The sequence below is a fragment of the Ambystoma mexicanum genome, chromosome 14 (genome assembly GCF_040938575.1).
Source record: "Ambystoma mexicanum isolate Mex_15411 chromosome 14, UKY_AmexF1_1, whole genome shotgun sequence".
In the NCBI taxonomy this organism is placed as follows: Eukaryota; Metazoa; Chordata; class Amphibia; order Caudata; family Ambystomatidae; genus Ambystoma; species Ambystoma mexicanum.
In genome coordinates, this window is record NC_090940.1 from 164919605 (window position 1) to 164932439 (window position 12835).

The 12835-nt window shown below is 45.1% G+C and overlaps 1 protein-coding gene and 1 long non-coding RNA gene across 3 annotated transcripts in view; one reads left to right on the top strand and one right to left on the bottom strand.

Moving 5' to 3' along the window:
• Positions 1 to 310: 310 nt before the first annotated feature.
• Positions 311 to 12835, top strand: part of LOC138527558 (uncharacterized) — a 167848-nt gene continuing 155323 nt past the window's right edge. The window contains exons 1-2 of the long non-coding RNA XR_011283951.1: positions 311 to 360; positions 859 to 935. This is a non-coding gene — a long non-coding RNA (uncharacterized lncRNA). The remainder of the gene's footprint in view (positions 361 to 858; positions 936 to 12835) is intronic.
• The window catches only part of SPTBN5 (spectrin beta, non-erythrocytic 5), a 1050196-nt gene continuing 1040073 nt past the window's right edge, over positions 2713 to 12835 (bottom strand). The window contains exons 66-67 of one of the 2 annotated variants that reach the window (XM_069638812.1): positions 10243 to 10316; positions 2713 to 4336 (exon numbers count right to left, since the gene is read on the bottom strand). In XM_069638812.1, coding sequence (XP_069494913.1) covers positions 4197 to 4336; positions 10243 to 10316 — 214 coding nt within the window. In that variant the 3' untranslated portion in view covers positions 2713 to 4196. Of the gene's footprint in view, positions 4337 to 10233; positions 10317 to 12835 lie in introns of both variants that reach the window. The other variant, XM_069638811.1, reaches the window with a different exon arrangement.

A 12835-nucleotide genomic window follows, 5' to 3' on the forward strand; every position in this document is an offset into this window, starting at 1 on the left:
GTCCAATAATTCCTTCTATCTTTTTTATTTACTCTGTATGAAAACACGACTATTTAATATGAATTATTGCAGCCGAGTAACGGATGAATTTGCAATTCACGTGAAGTCAATTTTAATATTTAAATATTTAAATATCTGACCCTATCCCATAGATTGTGCAGGGGTAGAGTCTTTATCTGGGATAAATAACAGCAATTAATGCTAAAGCAACACCTTTAAAGATGGCCGACTGTGTTTCTGTAATACAGTGGTGATGGAAAAAGGACTATCGTTACCAAGGTAACTTTCAATACAACAAAATCGTGCGTTTGTGGGATTTCAGGAGCCGACGTGAGGAGACAGATAGCGGTTCTTGGCCTGGTAAGCCCCTCTCCCTTAACATAATAGCAATGCAATGCCAGTAGACAGCACCGCGTGTCTTTTAGATCACACGTAACTGGGAAACCACAGTAATCACAAACGCACTCATTACCGATGATTATCGCAATAGATCACTGTCATGCAAAGGAAAAGATACGCTAGCAAGATGCAGTTTAACGCACAACCTGCTTTCACATAGTTATTCACTTACCCATGCAGCATGGGCAGTGGAAGTAAAATACGTCCGTATCATGTATGTATATCAGAAGTAGTAATAAACAAGAAAGATGAATAAACTAGTCATAGAGCATTCCCATTATAGATAATGCACCCGAGTGGGAATGCAGTATGACTCGAAGCTTGCAGATATGGCAACGCAAGGAATACAAACAGGAGACATTTCATTATCCTTGCATACTAACATTTTGCAATTATACTCGAACAAGTTAGCTATCTTTGCTTGCAACATACAAATGGCCTTTCCTGGTTACTTTTTAGGTGGGATTTAAACCCGTATATTTGTGCGTGCATAACTCTACCAAAACCAAGACAATTGTATTTGCAACTATGACTAGGTAAGTTCCCTTAGAGGATTGACCAATAACCAATATGCTTTTCACACAAACAGTGAACAAACCTATGACTAACTCATGCAACCATTCTTTGTTTTTCCTTTTTATGCATTCGCATTTTTTTCTCTTCCCTAAACAATCCACCCCTACTCCCCCTCCCGTTTTCTCTGTGATAAATCAACCCACTGTTCTGTTACAGTGTGGTGTTTTCTCTTTCACTGTCAATTGAAAAACTACACATTGGATATATATTCTTTAATTTTATAATGGCATAACTATTATGTGTACACCCTCTCCCCCTTCTTCTTTGTCCTTAATACTTTGGTTTTTTATGTATGTAATAATGATATCTTTTAAAGCCCTGATTGGAAAAGGCATTAATTTGTGAAGTAGGAGGATCTTCCTCACGTTTTTGGTTTTTATTGCACGGAGCAAGGGGTAACTCTCCGTAACTTCACTAGCATGCGACACTGGCAACAGCGCAAGGCAACCTTAAATTGATAAACGAAGACCTCACCATTCAACTTGGTGTTTCTTCCGATATGCATTAACTTCTTCGTCTCATTTCTTGAGGCTTTATGGGAGACGAAGTCCGTAGAGTTACTCGGATTTCTGAAATGACGCTCAAAACTCTTGTTTAAAAAAACATTAGAAACAGGACATGTTATGTGTGTTTTGTGTGTGTGTGTGTGTGAGGTATGAATGGACTTTTGTCTAGAGTGATGTGCAAGAAGGCGTTTCTGTACTTTACAAGGGGAGGGACTTTTAAGGCGACAACAAGCCATGAAGAGTTCAGGAATTATGAGGTGTTCTTCTCTAAGAAGGGAAGAACACTGGGTCTCTCCTGAGGGTGTCACCACATTCCCCCAACAGCCATCTCCTTCCATGTGATCCTCCCCCATGATACCACCCCCAGGGTCAGAATCAGGTAGAGGTTGCCGTCCCCTTGCGGGACATCACTGATGTCTCCGCAAGATTAATCACACAGGAGCGATGCTTTCAGGAAACCGGCGCGGTGTGAGGAAAATGACTATAACGCCATGAGTGGCGGTTCCTTTGCAGATTTAAAAGCTTACAGTCGGCAAAGAAGAAAAACATCCAAGACTGAAAGAGAATTCATTTGGAGACATTTTAAATTCGTCCAGAGAAAATGGAGTCATAGATTAATCTGAAGAATAGTCAGTCAAAGTGGACAAGGAAGTAGCTAAGTAGACATTCTTCAGCTTCTAAGCATGCAGCCTTTCAGAGTTCCACAAAGGCTGACAGGTATGAAGGATATTATCACTTCATATCCAAGGATTAGGAGGAGTCAGGTAAATATTAGGACTGGTGTTTTGAAGATCCCTTAGTTCATGTGTAGGATCTTGTGCGGCATGTGGAGGAGAAGACAGTTGAAGAACATTAGAAGCAGGAACTGTAGTTTGTTATTTTGTCCACTCCCCTTTTCCCTTATGGGTGTGGAAAGGAGCATGCAGATTTTTAATTAAACTGTGGTTTGCACACCTCAAGGGGGCTCGTGGGGCAGAGTAACCCCTGCAGGAGAAGAAATAACTAGGACCTGACAGTCAGCCAGGCATACAATACACACACAGTAGCAGGAGAGGTATAGGCAGACTGCAACGCATGGGCATTGAAGACCGGAAAGAGTGCAAAGGTGGTTGTTTGCGAGGCGCACACAGATGCAATGTCAGTGGTTGCAGCTGCAGCTGCATGTCTGTTTCGCCAGGTCCCTAAAAGAAAAGAATTACTTTGACCCATGGCTTCACACACATCATTTTTATTACAATAATATTCATGATTTAGATTGCCTTCATAGCGCCTTCATCAAAAACACATTACAAAAATGTATTTGCACACAATTATTCGTACCGGTTGCAGAGTTCTTCACTGGCCAAACGTTGAAGATTAAATCTAATAGTATTGTTATTGCCCTGCAAATTCTAATAATAGTGGACTAGTGCATCCACACACGTTATTGGCTGACGTCCAAGACAGCATCCTTGTTCCTCCAGCAAATTGAGGTATATGGTTCATTCAGTATAAGGTTCCTTCGCATAAGTGAAGAAGCTCCAATTGTCCACCATAAAAAGGCTCAATTACTCAGATATAAATAAAACCTACATTCACGCGGCCTTGCACTATGTGCGCCCACACAGGAAGGTGACATAGTACACCGTGCCGCGGCTCCTAGATTGATCCCTTGACCCATGGTACATGCTGGGTGCAAGCATAAGCATGAACTGCAGCCACAGTTACCAACCAACTCTAGCTACCTCATGTAACCTCTGGGCTGGGGAAACTGGTTTGTTCTGGCAGAGATTTCCAGCACTCAGAGTGCACTATTCATCTCCACCTGAAAGAGTGCACTGCTTTGGCGTAGGGCTCTGTATCAGGCAAATCCGGTAGGGCCACTTCCTCCCCTGGTGCTGTAATGTCTTTTGGTATTCGAGTGGCGGCAGTGGAAGAGGAGACACCTCACAGAATGAGACCAGGGTTAACCTGGCTTTACTCCAGTCACTGTTTGGGTGATGGGAGGTCCCGGGTGGGTCTAGTGACAAACGTCATGGGTACCATGAGAAGCAACCCACTGCTAAGAAGGAGGCCTTGAGGTTTCTTGATGGGAGAGAAGATTACCACATGGATACTGTCTGCCCAGCTGTTGTATTTTAGCGCCGGGTAAAGTAAGGATGGACTGCATATTCAGATGGGCTGTGGATAAAAGCTGTGGAGATTTGCTGAACATTGAGATAGGCTTTGAAGATGTGCAGAACATTGGAAAGGTTTTTGGTGATCTGCTGGACATTGAGATGGGCTTTGCAGATGTGATGAACATTGGAAAGTTCTGTGGTAATCTGCTGGACATTGAAATGGGCAGTGGACATGTGCTGAACACTGAGATGGGCAGTGGAGATGTGCTGAACATTGAGAGGAGCTGTGGCTATGTGCAGAAAATTGACATGGGCAGTGGAGATTTGCTGAACATTGAGATGGGCTGTGTGGATGTGCTGAACATTGTGATGGGCTGTGGAGATGTGCGCTACATTGATATGGGCTGTGGAGATGTGCTGGACATTGAGATGGGCCGCAGAGATGTGCCGAACATTCAGATGTGCTGAACACTGAGATGAGCTGAACTTTGGTATGGATATGGAGATGTGATGAATATTGAGATGGTTTTAACACTGAGATGGGTTGCGGAGAAGGGCTGCAAAGATGAGCTGAACATTGAAACAGGCCACTGCCATCTTCTCCATCTCCGAGAGGCTACTTCTTGTGGAAGATGTTTCGAATGCTGTGCTTATGCTTTCGGTGCTTTTCTTTTCCACCATTGGCATCTGCCTGCTCTTGGGTCAAGACGACGCCCCAGTCTTCCTTCTCCACCACCACATCTGGGCTCTTCATCTCTGCAATAAGAGTGAGTGGACATGTTACGATTGCACAATAGAACTTGGCTATTGGTAGAGCTCTTTCTGATAGCACACCATGTGGGATAAAAGTTGGTGCTGGGAGTGTGCTTTTCTTTTTTTTTTTAATTAAAAGTTGTTTCTAGTTTGGTTAACACATTTTTACAACACACAAATAATAATATACAAAGCATTAAAACATATACATGTGTAGTTACTGACATCATATATTCAAAAGTGTTCTCAAACAGTTTTAAATAAAAACGAAAAATGGTGTTGCTCTCTATAAAATCCATTTTTGTTGACCAATTCCCCAATTATCATTTTGAGAAAGTCGATGAGTGTCAGCACAGATTAACGTGAGTTGCCCCACATCAACCTCATCCAACACCATTCTCGAGCGCTTTGTGTTGAACCCAACAATGCACATCCCAGAGTAGCTTTGCGACGAGTTTCAAAATGCATACAAAGAATTGTCAGATGTTTCAGTGTTTCTCTTTGCCCGTTTGAATTACAAAAGCGACATGCTTCAATATCATCAGTTTGACATGCTTTGTCCCATTTTCCTATTTTCTCTCCAGTGTGAATTTGATTGCACTTGAATCTCATGTATAGATCTCTTAGCACACAACATGGACATTTCACAAGATACATTCTGCGTGGCATCCGCTTTGCTGCAAACAGTTATGCATGTAGGATAAAAGTTGGTGCTGGGAGCCAGTAATACATCAGTGTCGGGAGTGTGCTTTCGACCCTAACGCACTGAACAGTGCTCGCCAGCGCATCATTTGCCATGCAGTACCACCCCCCTCGAAATTCTCAGAATAAGGTGATCTGGACGTTTCCTAAAATGAGGCATCTGAAATAGGCGTATCCTTTGCTATGCCAGGCTCTGTGAGAACTGCATCACCCCTTGGCGGTATCAGGTAATATTATACCCACCAATAATATCGCCATACATATGGTCATGGGGTAAGGCCATAGGCGATATTATTAGTGGGGATCATTTATGGGGTAAATGGGACTGGCGGTTGCAGAGGTGTTCCCCACTCCCTTAAAAAAAAATGGGGGTAGCAGGGGTGTCCCCCGCAGGTTCCTTGGGTCAATATCACCGCAAACATATGGCGATATTCTTGTATGGTGATATTTTTGTGGGGACATGGAACCCCCTTGGCATCGCCTCCTGAGTTGGCGGTGCTAGAAGAGCTGTAGCTTTTGATGTGTGCTGACACCACCGACCAGATGACCCTACTGTGGCACGAGTAATAAGAAGGATCCAGCCCACTCAGCACTAGTTGTTATGCTGGTGTAATGCGCCGCGCAGGAAACCGGCTTCACCCCAGTCCATACCTCATAAAGCTGTTTGCCCTCGAGCAATCGCGAAGCCGTCTAATTATTGTACTATGTTGGCTGCATGACATAAAAAGAAACCCTAGAAAAAGTCACATCTCTCCCATTGTCACATTGGAATAGCTGAGACACATGTTTTTGTGCTAAACAAAAACAAAATGAAAACTTAGTTGTGAATTCATTTTTCTTTCCTTACGTCAAGGACCTAGCTAAATTTGCAGCAGACCAAATTTGTTCAATTGCCTATTACGCAACAGAAATAAGAGAGGAAAACCCATTCACTGCACCACACACATCTTTATGTGGTGTGGACCAGGCGGGAAACCTGTCTGTTCCATTGCGTACTGCACAACCAATCAGCAAACAAGGTGCAACACGCATTTTCTCAATTGTAACCAAATTGGATATATTCTGCCCTCCTGATGGTTGACCTCAGTGTGAAAGGGATGTCGGAGTTGCAGAGAGTTCCATATTTGGGGCACTTGGTTGTCAGGATCACTGGATTGTGAGTTCATGGAGCAGGTTTAGGAAGCCTGGTGCTCTTCTGGGGATATACAGAAGCACTTGGTGGCATTGTCTTGTGTGCATGTGATGACAAGTCAGATTACCCTAGAGGGGGCCTGTGACAGTACTGGGCACTCGTTGATGTTTCTTGACTTGATCAGGTTTATTTCAAGGTTCTTAGAGCCAGGGCAAGTCTTAGACCAAAGCTCGTGACCGCCTTCGGGCACGATGCTATCAGGTAATGAAGAAGAGCTTATTGGAGGGAAAGCCGAGTCAATGTGCATTGATGATGGCAGGGTCTCACTAACTGCTAAAATAATAATAGGAACAGAGAAAAGCACTGATGGTTATTTTGAAGATGAGGTGGCCTGTGAGATAACCTGTCCTTGAGCGCCGAGACATAGAACCTGGAATTCACTCTCTGGGGTATGGATTATCAGTAAGAACCAGGCTTGGAAGTTGTGGTGGTGTTCCGTGTTACCTATTGATATACCCAGGGGAGATCGGTGCACACGTGGAAAGTGATGCTGTAGTTTGCGATAGCTTGTTATAGGGGGGCACAAGCATGTGGGGGGAGTTAGGGCTTGCATGGAGCTGGCAAACCACTGATCTTTGCTGAATTATGTTTTTTAAGCAGAAATTGGAGCAGGATGTGCAGTTGTTGGGCATTCCATGCCATGGATCTACGTGATTTTACCGAACCAAAAAGTTTGAATCCCCAAAGTCCGTTCTTTTCATTTTTTAACATTTTCCACAAATATATATGTGGGGGGAATCCCCCCACAACCCACCCACCTTACCCCTATACATTAATTATTCACTTTACCCCCCCCACATATATATATGCGGAAAATTGGGCGACAGACTTTTGGGGGGCGAACTTTTGGGAGTAGGCAATTTTGTACAATACCCATGCCATTGTCACATTGTTCGGGAGTCTAATTTGGCCAAAGAGCTTATTTCGGGATGTGTTCGGTATCATCAACGCCCCAAGGATTGTGCTGATTTTTTCAATTAAAATTTGAAGCAGTCATCACCTGATTTGTGGCAGAGCAGGTTTATAAGTTTTGCCATTAAGCTGATCAATTCTTTAGTTCTATAGCTAGTCATATTGTTTCAAAATAATAATATTTATAAACAATGAAGGTGGCTCTGTTGCGGGTGTTCAGGCACGGGCGCTGAGAAGGATGGAGAAGGAAAAGCTCTGATGATGTTTTTTGGGTTACGTATGTGGCCTTGCGTGCAGGGGTGGAGTGGTGCGGATGTTGATGGGCAGTGGGCAATCTCCTTCCACTGTTTGTCTCTACATTTCGGCTTCAGACAGCCAGGAAGGGAGGCCCATCCGTACATCGGAGATAGAGGGATTAATTAGTTGTACTGATCTCAGAAACCCAAAGGCTTTCAATTGAGATGATTTGTGTACTGGATGTGCTGAATTGGCGGAGTAAGAAAACAACTCATGCCCAAATAGCTTCCTCGCTGGGAGTTCATTTGCACAATAATCACCAGTCGAGGATGGGATTCCCACCCTTATCGCAAGATATGAAAGTCTGTAACACTGTGCCTGTTCAGATTGAGTCACCATCACTGATCGAAGTGAGTGGGAATGGTCGGGAGCGGTGTTCCTCCACTTTTATTTTTTTCTGTTTACCATTCACCGCATATTCACCATTCTACACAGAGGATTTGCCCATTCATGTCCCTGTGCAAGTGTAAGGGTGTAATAGGAGCCTTAGTTAAAAGTCACTTGGACTATTGCAATGCCCCGGCCGCAACACCGTGTCACATGTTACACTATGCTTCCGCCTACCCTCTCCCCAGCCGAGACCACAGTTCTACTGCATTTTTCGGTACACTGCTACCACTGGTCACCATGGTTCCCTCATAAATATATTTATTATTACTACTTTTATTTGCAAGCAAAAAATAACCTAGACCTCATTTACCACCTTTTGCAAACTGGGCGCTTTGTAGAGAGAACTTGTACTCAGATGCTTTTCTCAGAACCCATCTCTACTTATTTTATTTACTCTAGTATAGTATATGTTCATTAATATTCTTAGTTTTTTATTGTGATATCGGTTGGTCATGCTGAACCTTACACAAATCAATACACAAGTTTATACAAAGAGTTAAAAGCTGTATTACATTTATATATTAAGGATACACACTTTACCAGGAAACATTTCTAAGCACCTAAGTAGCTCAGTGGGTTCAAAGAGGACTGGCAGGAATATTTGCACAGTCGGTAGTCTTGGGTTTTACTCCTTTTGGGGTAGGTTTCGCCTTTCATTGTTTCGAGGTTGATAAATATGAGAGCAATGGAGTTGGGTGATATCAGGACAATGCTTCCCTTCCCATAGTCAGATTTAGGGGCTACCAAAAGTAGTTTATCATTGTAGGCTCGTAGCCCCTCCTGGAAATGATATGCTAATCAAAGGACACATTTTTCCAGTTGATGTGCTATACATGGGATGTATTCTTTGCGTTCCATGAATCAGAAGAAAGCGTGTTCCTGGTTGAGGAGCATTACAGGAGATATGTTCTTCATGTTCCATAAATCTGAAGAACACATGTTTCCGGCTGATGTGCTATACAGGATATCTTTTCCCTATGGTCTGTTAATCAGAAGAACACATGTTCCTGCTTCATGTGCTATAGAGGTTATTTGTTTTACATGTTCTGTGAATCAGAAGAACACATATTCTTGCCTCATTTTCTATAGAGGTTATCTGTTTTACATGCTCTGTGAGTCAGAAGAACACATGTTCCTGCCTCATGTGCGAAAGAGGTTATCTGTTTTACATGTTCTGTGAACCAGATTAAACACTTGCTCGTACCTTATGTGTTATAGAGGAGATCTGTTCCCTATGACATGTGAATCAGGAGAATCTCCATGATCCGTGAAACAGGAGAACACATGTTCCCGGTTCATATTCTGTGCAGGAGATCTGTTCCCCATGATCCGTGAATCAGGAGAACACATGTTCCCAGTTTATGTTCTATGCAGGAGATCTGTTCCCCATGATCCGTGAATCAAGAGAACACATGTTCCCGGTTCATATTCTGTGCAGGAGATCTGCTGCGTATTATCCGTGAATCAGGAGAACACATGTTCCCGGTTCATGTTCTGTGCAGGAGATGTGTTCCCCATGATCCGTGAATCAGGAGAACACATGTTTCCGGTTCATGTTCTGTGCAGGAGTTGTGTTCCCCATGATCCGTGAATCAAGAGAACATATGTTCCCGGTTCATATTCTGTGCAGGAGATCTGCTGCGTATTATCCGTGAATCAGGAGAACACATGTTCCCGGTTCATGTTCTGTGCAGGAGATGTGTTCCCCATGATCCATGAATCAGGAGAACACATGTTCCCGGTTCATGTTCTGTGCCGGAGATCTGCTCCGCATTATCCGTGAATCAGGAGAACACATATTCCCGGTTCGTGTTCTGTGCAGGAGATCTGCTCTGCATTATCCGTGAATCAGGAGAACACATGTTCCCGGTTCGTGTTCTGTGCAGGAGATCTGCTCCGCATTATCCGGGAATCAGGAGAACACATGTTCCCGGTTCATGTTCTGTGCAGGAGATCTCCTCCGCATTATCCGTGAATCAGGAGAACACATGTTCCCGGTTCATGTTCTGTGCAGGAGATCTGCTCCGCATTATCCGTGAATCAGGAGAACACATGTTCCCGGTTCATGTTCTGTGCAGGAGATCTGCTCCGCATTATCCGTGATTCAGGAGAACACATGTTCCCGGTTCATGTTCTGTGCCGGAGATCTGCTCCGCCTTATCCGTGAATCAGGAGAACACATGTTGCCGGTTCATGTTCTGTGCAGGAGATCTGCTCTGTATTATCTGTGACTCATCAGCTCCTGCCTCATTTCCCATACAGATGATCAGTTATATGCATTCCTCGCGTAAAATGAGGAACCCGGACTTTCTCATGTTTTCAGTTATTTTCCATGTCCTGATTTCCATATTCCATATTACTATAGCATCACTTTTTTCATCAAATAATTTGAAGATTTCGTATTCACTTATTGTACCTGCGTCACGTGTCCCCGGACTGGAATGTTCGATTAATTCTGCATCTTCCCGAAGCTGGAAAGAAGGCGTCCTCCTGTTAAAACACAAAATTCTTCCTTTAAAAAGGTGCAATATTTACTTAGATATTGGGCCTCATTACGACCCTGGCGCTCCCGGATTGTAATCGGCGCTGCTGGAATGAAGGGGGCCGGTGTGTACCAGCCCCCTTCATTCCAGGAGCGCCGATTACAAGCTTCCCATCGAGGGACCCGGATCGCACGCCTGGTAAAACCAGGCGCGCTTTCCGGGTCCCGCGAGGGGAAGAGGGAGGCAATAACGGGCCAGATGTAATCTGCCCGTTATTACCTCCCTCCCCATTCCCATTGAGCCCTATGGGCGCTCAAATGGGAATGGGGATGGGTTCCTGCATTGAGGACTTACCGGGTCCTCCTATCTTGGAGTAACCCGGTAAACTCCCATTGCAGGAACCCGGTAATGGAGCCCGGAACGGTGGCAGCCATGGAGCTAATAGCTCCATGGCTACCGCCATTCTCGTAATGAGGCCCATTGACTTATTTGATAAATGAATAGAGAACATTGAAAATAATATGAGATAGTGAGTAACAAAAGTGAGGTTAGGAAAGGGTACTTCTAGTCAACAATTTCTTTCACACTTTTATTTATTGGTTATTTATAATGCAACTATACAGCAAATGGTGTTTCAAGGTGCCACAAGACAACAGAGGGGGGGGGACAGGGAGGTAGAATAACAAAAATGGTCCTACTAGGCCTTGTGTCATTCGGATCGTGCAAGTGCAGAAACAATAAGTGCGAGAATGGGGCTGGATCGGGTTCAGTAGGGGTGTAGGCCCCGCCAGGCTAGTACAGGGTGTGGGAGCCCGCAAGTGCAAGTGCAGGTTTGGGTGGGGGATAGGGAGAGAACAAAGTGCTTGGGTAAACTGGGCGAGGAGGGCCTGGTGCCCTGTAAGACTCAGAAGGCATCAGGCAGCCAGTAAAAATGCAGCAGAGGGGGACATTAGCAGGGAGGGGAAGGAAGAAGAGAAAAGGAGGGTCCTGAGAAGCTTCCACAACTTAAGGAGATCTGGCTTAAGCCTGAGAGGAGCAGGGAGGTTATTCCAGAGGGAGGCTCCTGTGGAAGAGAGAGATCTACCCCCACTGTCTGCTTGGAAAAGCATCTGACCTGCAGAGAGTTGGAGTTAGAGGACCAAGGGCTGTAGCCGGGAGGCATTTAGAGAGAGAGAGTTGGAGGTAGCAGTGTCCCAGGCCCCAGAAAGCCTTGTGGATGATGCATGGGGTCTTGAACCTGATCCTCACAAAACAAACGGGAGCCAGTGAGAGATTTTAGGGTTGGAGAAATGTGGTCCATGGGATTGAGGCCAAGGATAAATCTTGCAGTCCTATTCTGGTTTAGATAAAGTGGGCATAGGGAGGATTTAGGCAGATTGAGGAAGAGGCTGTTGCAGTAGTCCAGCCTAGAGAGGACCAGAGGCAATGAGTTTCTGGGGGACGGTGAGGAAAGGGAGAATGCCTCTGAGGAGGTGCAGCTGAAAGTGGGGCTTCTTAGCATGGTTCGCGATGTGAGGAGAGAAGGAGAGAGATGAGTCGAAGATGGCACCAAGGTTTTTTGCCTCACAAGACGGTGAGGGGAGGGGGCCGATGGAGTAGGAGTGAAGGATGGAACTGGGGTCTCAATGGGAAGGACTCAGTCTTACTGTCATTAAGGCAGAGACCGTTAGAAGCACACCATGCCTGAATAGCAGTTAGACAGTCAAGGATGAGAGAGTAGGAAGAGGCGGTAGTGGAGGGAAGCTTGAAGGAGAGCTGTGTGTGATCTGCATTACACTGAAAGTGAGGAGAGAAGGTGGAGATCAAATGGGCTAGAGAGGCAAGGTAGATGTTAAAGAGCCACAGTTAGAAGATAGAGCCCTGCGGGACACCTCAGTTGGAGAGTGTGATAGGGGAGAGAAAAGGGCCCAGTTGAATCTGGGAAGGTCAGTCCGAGAGGAAGGAGGTCAACCAGATCAGTGCCAGGTCTGTGATGCAAACGGTATCACAGAGCCCATTTATGAGGGTGGCATGATTGACAGTATCAAAGGCAGAGGAAAGGTGAAGAAGGATGAGAATGGAAGGCAGTTGTAATTGAGATTTGAGAGCAGGTCTTCACAGGTATTCAGGAGTGCAGTTTCCATACCTCTGGCTGCTGTGAAGTCAGATTGCTGGTCACAGAGACAACCAACATATTCAGTGTGGTGGATCAGCTGGAGATGGCCAGCTTCTCCAAGAGTTTGCCCAGGAAGGGGGTAATTGAGATAGGGTGGTAGTTAGCCGGGCAGGAGGGGTCGGCAGAATGCTTTTTTGAGGAGAGGGTGCACAAGGGAGGGCTTGAGAGGTAGTGGGAAGCAGCCAGTGGCAAAGGAGTGATTGCAGAAATCAGCCAAGGCTGGAGCAAGGAATGCAATGTTGTCCTTGATAGGATCAGGGGAGCACATGTTTGAAGGAGACTTTCATATAGAGGACTTGTCTTGAAATTGCATTTGGTGGTGTGGGCGAGAAAGAGGAGCGTAAGAGGGAAGGGGAGAAGGGGGCCAAGGG